Source organism: Varroa destructor, unplaced genomic scaffold, assembly GCF_002443255.2.
Source record: "Varroa destructor unplaced genomic scaffold, Vdes_3.0 BEIS01000002.1, whole genome shotgun sequence".
NCBI classification, from domain to species: Eukaryota; Metazoa; Arthropoda; class Arachnida; order Mesostigmata; family Varroidae; genus Varroa; species Varroa destructor.
The window spans coordinates 48,514,762-48,531,281 of NW_019211455.1; the positions used below are offsets into that span (position 1 = coordinate 48,514,762).

Here is a 16,520-nt window from a genome sequence, read left to right on the forward strand (position 1 = left end):
CACATACACGCCGCCGTAGTAATCACAGCTGAGTAGCATAATTCATATCAACGGCGAATGTAGAACCATCACTTGGACGCGCAATACCCGTCTAATAATCGAGTCGATTCGGAATAAATCTGAGCGCGACCCACGGATAAATTAACGGCACCGTAGACTGAACGTTGACGGGGACTGGGATCAGAGTGTTGAGTCGCATACTCAACACGACCACACATATATATATAGATACGACAGAAATATCCATACACAAACAGCGGTCACGTACTTTGTGGGAACCGGCTTAGATCTTTGAGTTTAAGAGGCATGGATCTTTGATCTTCGTCTATCTTTGTGTCTTTTTTGAGCCAGATCCTGTAAGTTAGTTGATGCGTATACAATGTGTACACTAGGATCATAGATTACGTAAGTAACGTCTTATCACGGTACACACTTGCAAAATTATTTTTATTAAGAATATGATGAATTCATATTTTATGATCATGAGCATAAATAAAGGGCTTTTCTTCTTCAAATAACTTGCTAATCGAAAAATGTAAATAGTCGCCGCTTTTAAGATAGCTTTACCCTCATACTGTAGGGTTTCTATAAGCATTTCACAAAAACATGGATACGGCGTTAACTACTCAACTAAAAATAACGCAATTAATAATTGCAATTGTCCCAAGTAAGCGACTTCGAATACTTGTAGAAACGCTAAGGTGGCTAGATTTAATTGGCGTCTGTGAGAACAAGTGGTACAGTAGTACCCTTTGAGCCAGCGGGATATACCGCAAAGAACATTAGGTTCGTACATTCAAGACGAAAACGTTTTATTATTATAAACTTATTAAGGCGTTCGTCCTTTTTTGCAATTGAACTCTGTGCAACTATATCTAAATAATATGAGAAAATTTATAAAGCGCTACGCTTGAATTGTGCCGAAAAAATGAATTACTCCAAGGTAGATAGCGCACGTGAGTTAAGTTAATAAAATTTACTTTTTCTTACCCAAAGTGGACTGTATGTCTTAACATTGGAAAATCAACACATTATGCACTTTCTTACCAGTCATGATCGACACATGACATCTTCTTTTAAGTATTACAATCAACTACACCCGCTTTTATGGAGACTATTATCGTCCTAACAACATAAAAAAAATAATATTATTATAATGTATTAAAGTTGAGGAGGGGCTGGGAGGGTTCACTTACTGTTGTTTTACTTTAGAATTAGAACCGCTATAACGTATCATCTTAGGGTATGACATTATCATTATTACCATTATCAAGGCCGAGACGCCTCAGACACACCCAGCAGTTAGGTTGATAAGCTCAAATTAAATTCACATTATACTTCTAGTGATAATTTCCCTCATCTGTCCAGTTGCAGGGCAGTAAACACTTCCATGTTTATTATCGGCTTCCGCCCTATCGCTTCCTGTCTGGTGTTCATTAGTAGCTATAAAACTTGTCGCGTGTTGCTAAAAAAAGAACAATAGTACTTTAGGTGTTTACGAGTCGCTTTAATAACCTTTATCCCAATTCAATCCGCCATTTTTACAATGGCAACCGTCATTTAAGCCATCACACAAATTGAATTTCTTCATCAATATGGAGATCAGTCCCTGTTTTTTGTCTGTTCCGAGCTTGATCTCCCTGCGCCCTTCATATGCCCGACGTTCTACGTTTCCAACGAGTGTACTACAAAACCTGACCGGAATACTCTTTATTATTAGATGTATGGTCCGCGTAAGCGATCAGAAGGTGGAGAGTACAACGAGGCCGAACGACGACAACGATAAAAGGATCATCACTGCATGTTAGTCAGTGCTAGAGGTTAGATCATCTTACTGTATTATAATGTGTCATTGCGATAACGACGAGGTAAGGGCAAAGCAGCCAACAGAGGAGTAATGGAGCACACTCCGTCCTGCTTCGTGTCTCCAGTCAGATATACGACCAACTACTGATGATTAGTAAAGTAGCGGTATATGCGCGGTCATATATCGTGGGGTCGAAAAGTCAATGGTGGCTGGGTTAATAGCTTGCGCCTGAGAGATATGGGATGTCGCTAATTTTTATTTCGAATGCTGAGTAATGTATTAAATAAGCAACATATGATGCGATGCCCATGCAGAGTATGATCTCAAATACGAGTAATTAGTTAACTTTGCAAGAACTTAGCGTAGCACTTAACTGATTAATGAATCGAAATTGAAAACATTCCTTGTCAAAGCAATATCGACATGCGTTTGTTTTCTAAGAATTCAACTTGTAAATGTAGGTCTTTGCCTAGGCTTCTTGGGACAATACCGATCATAACTGCTGCTGTAAAATTGCTGACAAAAAAGCGCTTAAACTTGAGTAAGTTCGGGAATATTTCTTTCTCTTCTCTTGTCGCACGTTCAGAATTACTCCATACGTAATCCACTCGTCTTTGGGCTTACAACATAAAATATCGTTCGCTAATTCTATAAGGTCATATGTTGAACATTTTAACTTGAAAAACGCCCATAAAGCATCAATGAAGCTCATAGACTCCGTAGAGTCCTCGTCCCTAGTGGCTCATGTAGATAACCTGTGTGTTCGAACTATGCCTATAGCTATGAGAATTCAATGCAGCCTTACGTTGCTTATTGAAACAGGCGTCAAACATAAGGCGGTTATTGAGTTCGGAAGAAGTAACAAGCCAATTCGTTTCCGTTGTAAAAGGCTGCGCAAGTTTTACACAGTATCTGCGTGTCATCTCCTATAACGACTCGCACGCAAAACCCGAGTTTAGGTCTAATCTGATCTTGTATAATCTCTAAAGGCCATCTTTCATATGTCTTTCGCGTACCCAGTTGTGAAGGAATATTCGGTTAGCGAAATCAACTGTGACAAATCGCTGATCTATCTCCGGTTAAGTTCTGTTCGACATAAATATCTGTTTTTGCAAATGGTGCAAAAGGGAATTCACTTTAGCACATTTCTCCACGCTATGCCACATCCCCGAAGGTCCTATAGCAGTAGGTATGATTTTGCTGCTAGAGAACAAACTGCTCACAAAAAGATGCGGAATAAGTTCCATCCATTCCGACCCGACATTTGTGGCAGATCAGGTCTTATTCAGTTTTTATTTAGTGACTTGCGTGGAAGAGAGACAGAATGGTCAGTCTCCAAAGTAGACTCTATATATTCGGCCAGTATAGCGCTAAGCGAGGTCGTGCCGTCGACTACGCTTATCGGTGCGATACGGAAGGATCATGTATAACCTCTTATTCACAACGCGATAGGCTAATGGCTATGCAGACGAATTAAAATAACAATAATAACCTGTTGAAAAATTATAAAATAGGCTTGGTAGAGAACAAGATTCAATCTATACCCGACAAATTTTGTGGTAGCTTCATGTGTATATAAGTTTCGTATCGTTTTTCTTTTATTGTGGCCGTTTGTTTTTTCCAACACACAAATTCGGAGCCTGTTCGCGGCGGGACTCGGTGCAGCCAAAAATATTGAATTGATATCGTTAACTAAAAATGTTTTGCTTGCGGCTCTGGCCAGATCAGTATGCCACCCGTGCAGGCGACTACGAAACTGTATACTGTACTTACAGAATTGCAAGGCAGCCTGCATTGTTTCGGGAACTTTCGTAATTAAATTTTTTCAAAACAGCGATGCTGAACGCAAAAATATGGGGTAGAGGTTTGTGTAGGCTTATATCATTCAATAATCAAAAATTGTAAAATAAAAGTGCGAAGATAATTATACGAAAAGATTTATAAATGCATATCTTTAAAAAAGCGGACAACTGCGAAGGACATCTTCGCTTTGCAGTTAGGCTCTACTGTGGTGACTAACTCAACCCATCGATTGAGAACACGAAGCGCTACTCGTTCTACCTGTTGATTCTGTAGGCGCGTCTTCACGAGGTCAATGGGAAACACACAGGTAACACCGATAATTCCTGCGATACCTCCGTTGACAATTTTTGGCAACAATCTGTAACAGCATCATCATATGAATTGATTTAGTTCGATCGTCTCATATAAATGAACAAGGAACATTTGCACAATGCTAAAATACCTCCGTTGACCACTAACGATGATGCTTCCTATGCTTTTACCACACAGACATGCTATAAAAAAGATAGTCAGTAGTGGGTCTTTATTCATAGTACCAGGAATCAGAATAGTTTAATATGTCGCAACAGGATACTTCTACAGCAGAATGAGTCAAGTACTTTCAAAATGAATCAAGATAACTCGCAGCCCCATAATTATTAGTATTCTGGACTGGGTCAAATCAGTCTACCTATTATTGTATAGATACGTCCCTCCCGTCATGAACCGATATTCAGTGTTATTGTTCATAAGTACGTAGAAATTGGTTGGTCGGTGTTTGTGGTCGGAACAAAGCCGTAGTTTAAGATAGTCGTAAAGAGGTGTCTTTCCTTGAAATCTCACGCAAGGCGATATGGTATCATCTGTCTTACGCTACCATCGTCTCCTTGTTTAGGCTACGTTATGAAACTGTCAAACACCGAATTGATCTGGCGACGGTCAAAAAATAGTTCATGATTTAGCTTATTGAAGCTTGAAGGGCAACAACTATAGCAGTTGGGGGCATTATAAACGATGCGACAAAACCGCCAAACTATACTGCTGTTATTGATGCGCGAGAGATGCTAGAATTTGAATTATGTTTTTGAAAATTTATCATTATTGAGGAAGGAAGTCCATGACATATATTTAATATGGCTTCCGTATAGACTAAAAAGCCCATTGCGTGGCATATTAATTGTACTCTAACCATGTAATTATGTGATCTCAAATTCTAGTAGTACCACGTGAACTATGTTAAAGGTCTCGTCGGTCAAACGTGATGCAACCGATTACACTCATTATACGCTAAAGGTCAACTGGAAGTCCTTTAACACAGTCGTATATGCTACTTTCTGACGGGAGCCTATTTAAGAATATGGGAAATATAAATAGTCTAAGTGAGACTAAGGGGGGATTGAACAAAGAACGAAAAATGACTGATTCTTTGCCCTCCTTGTTTGTCGTTTGACTTATACCAAATAGAAGTCCTCGAAGAGAATAAATAAAAACATGTGATTCCTTTCACCTGTTGAAACCGAATAGCAGGATAAGATAATAACGATAATAATGGCCTATTTTACTTAAAATGCAGCGTTCATAATGTACCAAATTCTGCTGAAATCTCCAGAGCTCCAAAAGCAAAAACTACTTTCAAGAGAATGGTCCTTAGAGCGGAATTTTTTTCGGGATGAGCTCACCCATCTAATGGTATCATCAAACTTAACAAGCTGACCACGTTCCTCATTAACGTTAGTGCTTTATATATATTCCTCGAAACTACAGGGCATATGGCAGCTACTTGCAAAGTGTGTACGTCTAAATAATGTCAATTTAAAATGGCGCACGTCAACGTGTGCCATTTTATTTACAACTTGTTTATATGCGCGTTCTTAGTTTTAGTTGCTTACAATGGACGATTTCTTTTTTAATATTGAAAATGCCCGTAACTTTTTCATTTCTTATTGTTTCGTTGGATTTCCCTAGTCCGTTTTATCTAGAGGGATCAATGGAACTGTTTCGGAGTCATACCGATAAGATAGACGTGTGTTTCGCACAACAGGTTTTGGATAGACATTGCGCCGCTTTGTAAGAATTACAAAAAAAATTGGAATACAATTTGTTTGTTTTTATAAATTCGACATTACAATAAACCTGAAGAGACTGCCGTCGCTACGATACGTAAGCTCTGATCCCACATAGCCACACTCGTAAAACTGCTTTCTATATCCGTCCACAACAAGGGCACTGCTTCCCTCTCTAATCATGGCCTCTATGCTCTAAAAATTCCTGTACAATTTCACGAAGCAGTTTAACTGACCTGTCGCCGACGCAACCTGCGCACCCAAAGTGCCGTAGGGATAAATGGGTAAACAAAGGTCTATATTGTATCGCATTTCTCATGAAGGCCCAGTGTAGAGCCTTTAGTAGCTTGCTCCTATGCATCCCATAGTAGATATGTCGTTGTGGATGGGCGAAATAAAGGTCACGATGCTCCCGTATGTGCGACTGCTATAAACATTCTCATTGCGAGAAGCTATGAAGCCGTCAGCCGCCAAGTACTAATCGCGTTTGCAATTCACAAGCAAACTGTTATTAACTTGGTCCCTAGAAATTCTCGAGTCATACAGGGGTGATACTTGTAAATTGTCCAGGTTTTCATTAAAACTAACAGTATCTTAGCTGATGCCTTTATTTCAATGCTAGCAGATGTCAGTCGATATATATTTCAACACAAAGTTCTGTAAGACTCAATGATTAGTTATCAATCGGTTGGTCTAGTTATTCTCATTAGTAAAATATATATAGAACATCAAAGGTACGTAATATCATTTCATCGTTAAAGCGGTAGGATCCGCCCTCGTTTTTGTCGAGAGTTGCACCAACAGCCCGAGATCACGATGCGAGGCGACGAGCAAATCGACTTCTGTTAAGGAAGTCTCGATACCGGCCTAGTAGGGCAATATAGTAGTGGCACTAGCACGCGGCTAGCTAAGAGGAGCGGTGCCGCACTGCGAAAAAGGATATTTCCCTATTAGGACAGCGCCTGCTGACGGCTCTGTAGGAGATTTAGTAGGCTTTTGTACCTGCCTTCGTTGACTGGATTCTGCTACACTTACTGCACTATGAATGACTATTGAATGAGGTCGATGGGTCGACAGTTCTACTGAGTTCTGCCTAAGCTCGGTCTGTAGTTTGGCGCGAGATTTATGAACAGAGACAAGTCGATAGATATAAAATTAAGGCATCTTGTGTAGCCGACGAAGTTTTAGAGGTGGCTTTTACCGAATGCGACCGCGTAACAGCGGTAAAATGGTGCCAGGTTGTTTATATTTGGTGTATTCATGCGGAACACAGGCTTTATTCGAGTCGAACGAAGCAGGCCTTATTTACTTTGCTATGTTGTCGTCGTGGTGTTCTAGGAAGACAACGTTGTCTTTACTAGAGCCTATTCATTAGTTGTAGAAGGAAACAAGGTCCGCTGCCGGTTAGTACTTATGAATGGTAGCGGTAGATGTGAAAATCGTATAGAATGCATAATATTATGTCGAATAGGCAAGGACGTGATTTTTGTGCCGCCCTTCATTTCGTTTGTGACAAATGTAATGATGCTAAATTGTGGGGCTAACAAAAATGTCTGATTGACAACTTACGGGAATCTGTCCTTCGTAGATGCAGATGGTGCAGCCACGGCAGCAGAGGCAATAGCACGTGACGTAGCTGGCGTTGAAGGGGTCATCTCGTTAAAATGTGTCGTCTCTTTGTTCCTTTCTTGCTATTTCACGGAAAGGTTTTAATTGTTAATTATTTGTCTTCAAATCTAATAAATGTGTACTTATTTAATCTTGTGCTTTATTTACACGACTGACGATTACCGATCTCTCGGTGCAAATGCCTGTTTTTTTTTTTTAGGTAATTTATAGTCAGCGGAGAACGCACTAAAATCAACACTTCTCTCGGACACCTTTTTTATATGGGCGAAACATTGGCAAATTACATAAGCTACACAGTTGCGGGAGACTCAAATATACACAGACACGCTCGCGCGTGTACACACGGAGTGTTGAATCTTCCGAAACAACGATCACACGAGCTGAACGTGCCGTTTGCCTGAAGATGTTCTTTTTAAATGGAACCGACTAAGCCACTATTAGGGTACGGTGGTAATTCACTTTTCGCTATATGGCAGACGTGGTTTCGTACTTCGTATCTATCGTGCAGGCTCGCTTCTTCGTTTGACCTGACTCGTCAGTTAACATCGGAACCATATTGATCACGATCTCTGATTAATTGGAAACCACCGTGTTGTACAACGAATTGAATGATCGTTGAGCCAGCGAGTAATCATGTCAGACCAATTGCCTCTCAGCCTGCCTGTCTAGCCGTCCTGTTTCTTGCCACTGTACACAGAACGCTTAGTTCGATGATAACAGAGTGGGCCCGACGACGGTCAGCATTGCCACTAACATCCCGCACTGCAGACGAGAAGTGACGTTGCTGCGGCGGCGGCGGCGGCGGCGGCGGCGGCTGCTATTAGTACCACTTCTAGCGACGACGCGACCGCAGCAAATCAGGCAGACACACCGGGTCTATATCGCGCTGTCTGCTCTGACTGCATGCGTAGCTGTGTTTGGATCTCTCTCTGATTGTCTGCCCGACTAGCCAGTGGGTAGGCGCAGACAATCAGCAAGGCTGAGGGCGCGAGTGGAGAGGGTCGAAGAGAAGGAGGACGGTCGGCTGAGGTGGTCCTGGAAAGGGAAAGAAGGATCTCCCATTTATACTTAGCCGTGTTGTGTGCTAGTGACAATATTGGTCGAACGGAGCAACTAAATGCGAAAGTTAGCGCTACAACTATGTTTAAAAACAGGCTGGAGTACACTCGCAAGGGGAAAGGTGCAGTCGGCAAAAAATGATCGTTGTACCGGTACGCATAGTGGGCGGGCGTAGAGACAGATCATCAGGTTACTTGGGGTAAGGGAACAAGTGACAACGGCATGTTGTACGGGAAATCGGCTGTATAAATACGACGGTAGCCGAGGGGCTTTACATGTAATGTGACAATAGAATCAGCGTCATCGATGATTAACATTCTTTTTGTTGATTAGTAAGTGACATAGGCATGACTATTATTATAAGCATTATGTCATCGGAAGGCCTGAATGCTTGTGATAAAAACTATTTAGAAACATTCGCATCGGCTAAATACTCTCGGCTACCATTACGCGCCATCAACGACTAATAATAAACATTTTGTTTATAAATAGTAGTAATACATCACTATGATGGCAGTGCGGAACAGATAAATAGATAGTTTGACTTTAAAGATGGAAACAAGGAGCGAGATACATAGGGAAGATAATTACTGAGCTTTGTCATTTCGGGGAGGAGAGAACCGCGAACCATTTTCGTCACAGATAGTTCTAATTTTATTGATGTATGATAGTTGGTCTTAAATTTCCCTGTTTTCAAACATGACTGGACATACGCGAACGCTTTCAAAATACAAGCTCATAAGCGTTTGACTTGCAGGGCAAACACAGATATCAACCGCTGCTATTTCACTTGAGAATTGCTACCTTAAAAATGCTCTTATTGCGTTACGATGAAAATGGTGACGATCTCTCTTCTCGTTATCGATCAATCGTAGTATGGAATAAGCGATTATGTAGCGCCATAGCTATGGAATCTCGATCACCGTATTCTAGATCCTACCGTCTGTTAGATTAGATTCCCTAGAGATCGTTGATAGTAGATACCAAACAGATAAAGCTGTAAAGCCAGAATGTTTGCGCGCAACTTGTGAGGAACGCGTCTACGAACGCCAGTTCGAAATAGTATAACACCTTTGAGTTATTGATTTATTCACAGCAATTGTCAAAATGACGAATTCATAGGACCGACATTGCATTGATTTGAAATAATAAAATCCTACACTGACAAGGTGAGATCTTGTCAATATGGGACAAGTTTGTGGTTGGCGAGGTCCGTATGTGAATATTTCACTAACTCGTATACGTACATATCATTGTTTTTCTAAAGGCAGTGTAAAAATTAGCTATTCTGAAGTCTCAGGACATGGAACAATTGATTAATTTTTTAAAAAACTACCGAAAAATTTCATGATAATAACACGGGTAATCAATAATTGCGTACAAATCACCAATAGGAGATGATGCTTTAGCTTTTTAAAATTTCTGCGACTTTTTTTCCATTTTACTGAATCACTGTTATGAAGCTCCCTGAATACCGAGGAGGGATAGGTTTATTTATACGATCACATACACTTTTCATATGGTTTTATGATTACAAAGCATTTACCTGGCCCATATTAAATTCGATAATACTAACAAATTCGACAACAGTGCAAAAATTTCTATGTCTAAAATTTTTAATTAATTTACAATAAATAAGACTTGCTTTTATAATAATTTGTCAATTCAGCTGATGAACCGTGTAAAAATGTTTTTTTTCAGATGATTATGTGGAGCGAGGCAAGCACTCCGAGTGAGCCAAAAATGCTTCCATTCGTATTGGATTTATCACTTGCTTCGGCTGAGCATCTTGAACGAATTTTAGCGATATGTAATGGCACCGAAGAAGCGGACGCTCCATTGGGTCAGGAAAAAGAGTCGATGTGTGTCGCTGCCTTACATCTAGTGACACTGCAATTGCACACTATGCACATCCATAAAGTACATGTGCAAGGACTCGAACCCGGACATAGCAAGTACGTAAGTCCGCTTGTCTAGCCGAAACTTGCTGTCATTGTCAGAGATGATGAGGTAACTGCCGCCTTTTTCGTTTGTTTGACCACGCATATGTGCGAGCCCACAACCTTTTTCCTTCAATATAATATCAAAAAGTCCTGCTTTCCGGGTTTTTTTTTCGGTGTTTCAATCACAGATACAACTACGTTACTGTCACCGCCCACTCTTGACTGAGTTCTAGAGTAGAGTAATGTAGCTAATTAACAGACAGAGCTAACTGTCGTTCACTGTTTATATAAATGTTCGTGTACTAGTCGCAGCGGCTTATCTACTTAACTAATACACGAAAATTGTAGCTTTTCGAGCCTTTAAGAAACATGTCTTCTTTAGCTGACCCACAAGATGTACTCAAATTTTACCTAACGTCTTTTTTCCTTTTGCACGATGCACATTTAAATTGAATAGGGTCCTCTCGGCCTTGAAACAACGGATCCTGGCCTTAGCAAGCTCAATAACGTGTTGCAACGAGAGTATCCGTTTAGCAGCGGCACATTGCCTCTCGTTCTGTTGGCGTGTCCTTCTACCTTCGGCCGACGAACGCGCTCGAACGTTATCTCTTTTGCTACCTCAAAGATCGAACTTTCTCATAGGTAAACAGAACTGGTAATTTAATTTGGAACAGGAACAGAATGACTTGAATTTAGAGTATACTGTGATTGGTCTTCCTCGTCATTTAGGTCATCGTTACTGTGTTATTATTTCGTTATAGTACTCACTTTTCGGTGATACTCTTGATCTTCACGTAGGTCTTCTTGTAGAGAGTTTGATGTGCGATGGCGCCCTGGAATCATTCGTGTACCGCGCCCAGTTTGAACAAGTCGCCTGCGCGAACGAACTCACAGAACAGGACTGCCGCGTGGCCAGCGAACATTTAACAGAAAGCGCTCAAGCCGAAGCCCAGCATAAACGGCCCCAGTTACCGCTTCTCTATCTCGTACGGCAACTGTTACGATCCATTGCTCAAAGCACGCTCCAACAGATGGACCCCTCACATCTGTACGAACAACAACAGCAATTCGTAATGGAGGTCGATCAGCAAGCCCCGGCGGTGGGTACCTCCTCGCAAGGTTTTAGGAAATCCTATTTGGCTCAAACGCATGCTGATATGGGAACATTTTGGCCTAATAGTGTGGGCCCAATACTGAAAGGGAATAAACTGCCTCGCCCTAATGAACTTCTCAATAGGATTTTTTTTGGAATATTACACTTTCAGCTTACAAAGATTTATGCCTTATAGCTTCAAGGGTTATGAATTGGTCTTTGTGCGCGCTCTTGGTTTTTGTAGGAAATAGGTAGGATGGCGTTTCGAGCATGTTGTTTCTGCGTTAGATGTAATCTCAAGTTTGATAAGTTACAAGATCAACAACAACGCATTTTTATTTCAGAATATCAAATATAAATGTATGTATTCTAATAGTTTCTTGTGATTCTACCGGGCAGTTCGAAGGAGTGGCTATTAAGTTTTTGCTCAAGTTTCAACGCATTCTCTTTGCCGAGTTGATGAACATGCCAGAATCAACGAATGCCTCAAGCGACGAAGCTTCTGGGGAACATCCAACGATGGCTTTGCTTGTGCGGTACACAAAACTTCTTGTGACTCATTGTGAGCAGATCCTCGAAGCATGCCAAATGTATGGGTCGACCGTGTCTCGTTACGTCTATACCCTACACAAGATAGTCGCTTCAACGAACTCGATTGTAGGCACACTCCTTCCAGAGTTTGTGATCTCGTGTCTCGTATTAGAAACCGGGCGGTACCGACATCGTGTAACCGCCGAATTGGCAACCCTCGTCGAACCGCTTCTCGATCAGCTCGATGCCGTCAACGGAAGATCACCGGCTGCATCTAAAGAGGACGCTGAGAACTTGTCCTGGACAGGCCTCAACTCCCTCACCTGCAGCGCTAAAGAAAGGTGGATACATGCACGCACAACTGTTCCACTGTGGATTACAGATACCTAAGTAATACATATTGTGCTTTGATCTATGAGTATTCTTTTAAATAATCGGAATGCCCTAGAATAGGTTAAATCCCTAATGACTTCAGCTATAATTTTTCATTATCTTTCGTTCGAGTGACGATCAAATCTATCGACGCCTCTAGTGTCTAATAATAAATACTTTAAAATAATATTAAGATATTAAGTTGAAAAGAAACTTCGTCGATTTCGATACGATTCCATTTAATAATTGCAGGGTCGCCGCTGCATCAGCTATGGAGCAAACTATGAATAGTCAGCCACAGCGGCTGATCCGGAAGTCTGATTTGGAGAATGTGAAACGTGAAGGCACTTCAGTGTGGATCGTGATCCGGGGTTTAGTCTATGACGTGGGTGCCTTCAGCGCCTTGTCGCCACCCTGTGGCGAAGCAGCTATCAATGCCTTAAATGGCGAGGATGCAAGTAAAGCGTTCGAAGCGCGTCCGCATTCTCAAGAAGCTCGGGCACTCCTCCAAAGCATGGCGATCGGCACGCTTCTTGACTCCGAGAACGATCCCGTTCTCGAATGCGATGTTCACTCATTTGGTTCACCTTTGGCGGACACTGAATACGCATTAGCTTATTATCTTGCTCTGAATTCAAAAAATTCTGCTTCGGTCGATGCGGAAGCGGAAAAGACTAATGTTCAATATTGGTTGAAGAGTCCTCTGTTTCTTGGTGGCCTATATAAACTGAAATTTGAAGAGGAGAAGGTAAGTTACGATAAATTCTAAGTTACGGTTCTTTGGTTGAAGATTAAAATTTTTCAAACAACAGTAATATTTTTACCGTTTGTTGTATATATGTAGATAGAGCGAAGTAATAAGATTCAGTGTGGTTATTTTCAGGGAGAGGTACGAAGTTGTGCATCCAGTAATTCTACATCTCCTACTGATGAAAAACAATCAAGAGCATGCGCCCAGCTTGACAGCGATCTTTTTCTGAATGCCTTAGCAACGAGCTCAGATTCAGGCACCATACCATCACTTGAAAGGTCTGTATATTTTATTTCTTATCTCACATACCCAAGAAAAAAATACATCTATGAATATATATATATATATATACAGAATGGTATGTTTAAACGGAGAAGTTTTTCTTTGCTTTACTGTTGAGACTATATGTATACAAAAACCGTATTTCAACACATTATTTTGCCTGTATTGGGAGTATCACTCTTGGCAGTCATGATCATCACCATCTGAGCACGAGCTTAGGTTCAATTTAGGATTAAAGCAATGAATATTCTCCTCCCTAAAACAGTTTTTAATTTTAGTGTTTAAAACCTAAGTAGGTCCACTAAAAACTAATTTTCAAGCCTTTTAAACCTAAAATCTACTGAGGATTTTCTGCTTTGCTTTATGAAAGTGTTCTTCGGACTCTTCAAAAACATCGTGAAAACTAGAAGAGATATACACCGTCCAGTGTAAGGGAAAAAAAGAGGTTTTTCATTTGAGCGCGGGCTTAAATTTAAAAAAACGACACACTGTTGGTCATTTTTAGGAGTTTATTTTGTTCTAAAAAGAACTGACTGTTCTTTGATATTAAGAGCAGCAGATAAACGCAGTCTGTTACAACTAGTGGTCCGCTAAATCTCTTGTCCTGATTTGAACGCCCGATTATTTAGCCAGGTACTACCTTTATATATAGAGGTAGTGCTTGGGCCACTGCAATACGTGGCCAGGATACGTTCTTTCTACCAACGATAGCGTGTTTTATTAAGTACTGAAGGTATGAAAAAATTGCTACTATTTGTAACTAATATATCTAATACTTCTTACTTTTAGGTTCCTTTGTTTGTGGATCACGTACGCCAAACAGGAACGATTGTCGCTTCCTTTAGAGCTCCCGTTAAACCACCCAATTGAAGAGTTATCGCGCCTACTTATGGCCGTTTTACTTAAGCATACGGGAGAAACGATTAATGCCATGGGCGTTAGTGTACCTCTTGACTTCAGCGAAGCTGTGAAGACGTTTATCAAGACCATCCAACAGCTGAAATGGTCGCTGATAAAAACGCGCCAGGATACTGGCGGATCATACAAAGAGGTCTGTTTTCCTGTTGCAGAACGAAGCCGCTTTCTGCTGTATGAGGTACGGCCAGCATTTGAGGCTGAACCCTTTTTGGCGGCTCCATGCACTTCTCTTAGGTCTCGTTGGGTTTGGGCTTTTGACAAAATACGAAACATTCAACGAAGTCCCGAACTCGAAAGTGCTCCTTCTGAGCTGGATTGGCGGAGCCTCATGCACTGCGTGCAAGAGTTCGTGCTTCAGAGCGACGGTCAGCTGACAGACCTCGAACAGCTCCGAAAGCTTTACTTTAAACAGAATGCAGTGGCAGTTATACAACAAGCTGGTCTTGAGAGAATGTTACAGCTATTTTCGAAAAACGACTATCTCACTTCGACCAAGTATGCGCTTCATTGCGGTTGGCAAGATTTGCTGAAGATCTCACAGACGTCAATGACACAATATTGCCCAGAACTGACCCTTATCTACCCCAAGCAACGGCGACAACTTCGAAAAACATGTTCGAACCTATTCGATTGGTGTCTTCAGGAACTGCGCAAGCTACTCGTCGAATGTATTGGTGCGGACGGTGCCTACGGTCCATCAAATCGACAAACCGCTACAAGCAAATTAGTTTCTTTGGATAGTGCAACTGGCTGGTCACTAACATCGCCTGCAGTGTTCACCCGATGTAGACTTCTCATATGTCTTTTAGCGTATCTCCTCAAGGGGGTGACTCGTCACCTCGATCTCTTTCTTTCAAAAAATATCACGGCGCATTTGCTGACGTTGCTTCGTCTGCTTGGCCCGGACCCTAACGTGTCATTTGTCACCCAGAACATGTCGTTGTCAGCGGTTATGGAAGAATCGGTCAAAAAGAGGGCAAAAGCTATCGGCGCCCCCTTCCTCTCAGGTAGAGTACCTTATTACCTTTAACGTTGACCTTTAAAATTATTGTATAAGTAAGAAATATTATTTTATATTTAGCTTATGTTTATAACTAATAGTTCAAGGAAGTCGACACCGGGGGACGTAAACTGATATACCGGTCTGTACACTGTGTCCACACAGTTCGGCCTCAGACGAAAAAAGTGACAAGAAGCTTTCGATGAGATGTTGTCTTTGGGTAGTCCAAAGTACAGCCAAAGCGGGCGGCGGGCTAACGTGAAATAGAAAACGATGACGTTACGAGTTATAACGTTGTGTGTGAATTATCAAAGAGATGTGGAAAATCGTGTACCAAGCGCGGGAAATAGAGAGATAGTTCGACACGTGGCAGAACAGAGAGATGATTTAAGGAATGAGAAAAACAATACGATTGCAAGCTATTGTAAAAAGCGCGATTGGTGTTGACTTCTGCTTGACGTAGCGAAACTGACTAATGGCCATCCTAGGCAATATGAAACGAAGGTAATCGAAGCGTTCTACGTTAGATAGCAAGGAGTGGATATACCAGCAACTTACTGGCCTTTCTTCAGTCGAAAGAGTTCCATTTAATAGAAAAGAAGTTAAGTGTTACAAGGAAGAAGCTAATACGTTTTCCAGTCGGAAATACTCACACATACTCGACGCATGTGCATAACTATTTGTTAATAGTAAACGGCCTATCATTACATTGCCTTTTGCAGGCCCGGAGTTAATTGCCATGATGAAGATTGGCACACGGGTACGCCGAGGCCCTGACTGGAAATGGGGCAACCAAGATGGAATACCCCCAGGCGAAGGTCGCGTTATTGGCGAACTGGGCGATGACGGATGGATCCGTATTCAGTGGGCTACAGGGACGACAAACTCGTATCGCATGGGAAAGGACGGTAAGTATGACCTGAAGCTAGCCGAAGGTCCGGAAAGATTTTTGCTGGGACAGGTTGGTCCCCAGGCGGACAGCCCTTCCTCGTCTGAGCCCGATTCGCTGGTCGACGAAGATACGTATCAGCCACCCCAACGACCCATCACGATGCTGCACACATCAACTGTTAACCTTCTGCGAGCTCTCCCATTGGCTGCCGCAGCTTTTCCCGTTCATGGACATGGGAGATTGGCTCCGCATAATATCAGGGCGCTTTCTAAGCTGCTGTATAATATTATTGCAAGCGGCTTTACAAACATCTCAGAGGTGAGTGTATACTGTAAAACTATGATTCCGACTAAATACTCTTTATGCTACCTGCCCTAAGCTAATTCAATAGCGAAATA

At 41.6% G+C, this 16,520-nt stretch overlaps 2 protein-coding genes across 3 annotated transcripts in view; one reads left to right on the forward strand and one right to left on the reverse strand.

The window, feature by feature from the left end:
• Window positions 1-8,376, reverse strand: part of LOC147757925 (mitochondrial glutamate carrier 1-like) — an 11,381-nt gene extending 3,005 nt beyond the window's left edge. The window contains exons 1-2 of the mRNA XM_086981664.1: window positions 7,222-8,376; window positions 3,869-3,968 (exon numbers count right to left, since the gene is read on the reverse strand). Of these exons, the coding sequence (XP_086837790.1) occupies window positions 3,869-3,968; window positions 7,222-7,307 (186 nt within the window). The 5' untranslated portion in view covers window positions 7,308-8,376. The remainder of the gene's footprint in view (window positions 1-3,868; window positions 3,969-7,221) is intronic.
• The window catches only part of HERC2 (E3 ubiquitin-protein ligase HERC2), a 42,399-nt gene that overhangs the window by 10,852 nt on the left and 15,027 nt on the right, over window positions 1-16,520 (forward strand). For both annotated transcript variants that reach the window (XM_022794066.2, XM_022794068.2), the window contains exons 12-19: window positions 10,042-10,295; window positions 10,741-10,925; window positions 11,082-11,383; window positions 11,776-12,248; window positions 12,532-13,027; window positions 13,163-13,308; window positions 14,102-15,237; window positions 15,953-16,440. In XM_022794066.2, coding sequence (XP_022649801.1) covers window positions 10,042-10,295; window positions 10,741-10,925; window positions 11,082-11,383; window positions 11,776-12,248; window positions 12,532-13,027; window positions 13,163-13,308; window positions 14,102-15,237; window positions 15,953-16,440 — 3,480 coding nt within the window. The remainder of the gene's footprint in view (window positions 1-10,041; window positions 10,296-10,740; window positions 10,926-11,081; window positions 11,384-11,775; window positions 12,249-12,531; window positions 13,028-13,162; window positions 13,309-14,101; window positions 15,238-15,952; window positions 16,441-16,520) is intronic.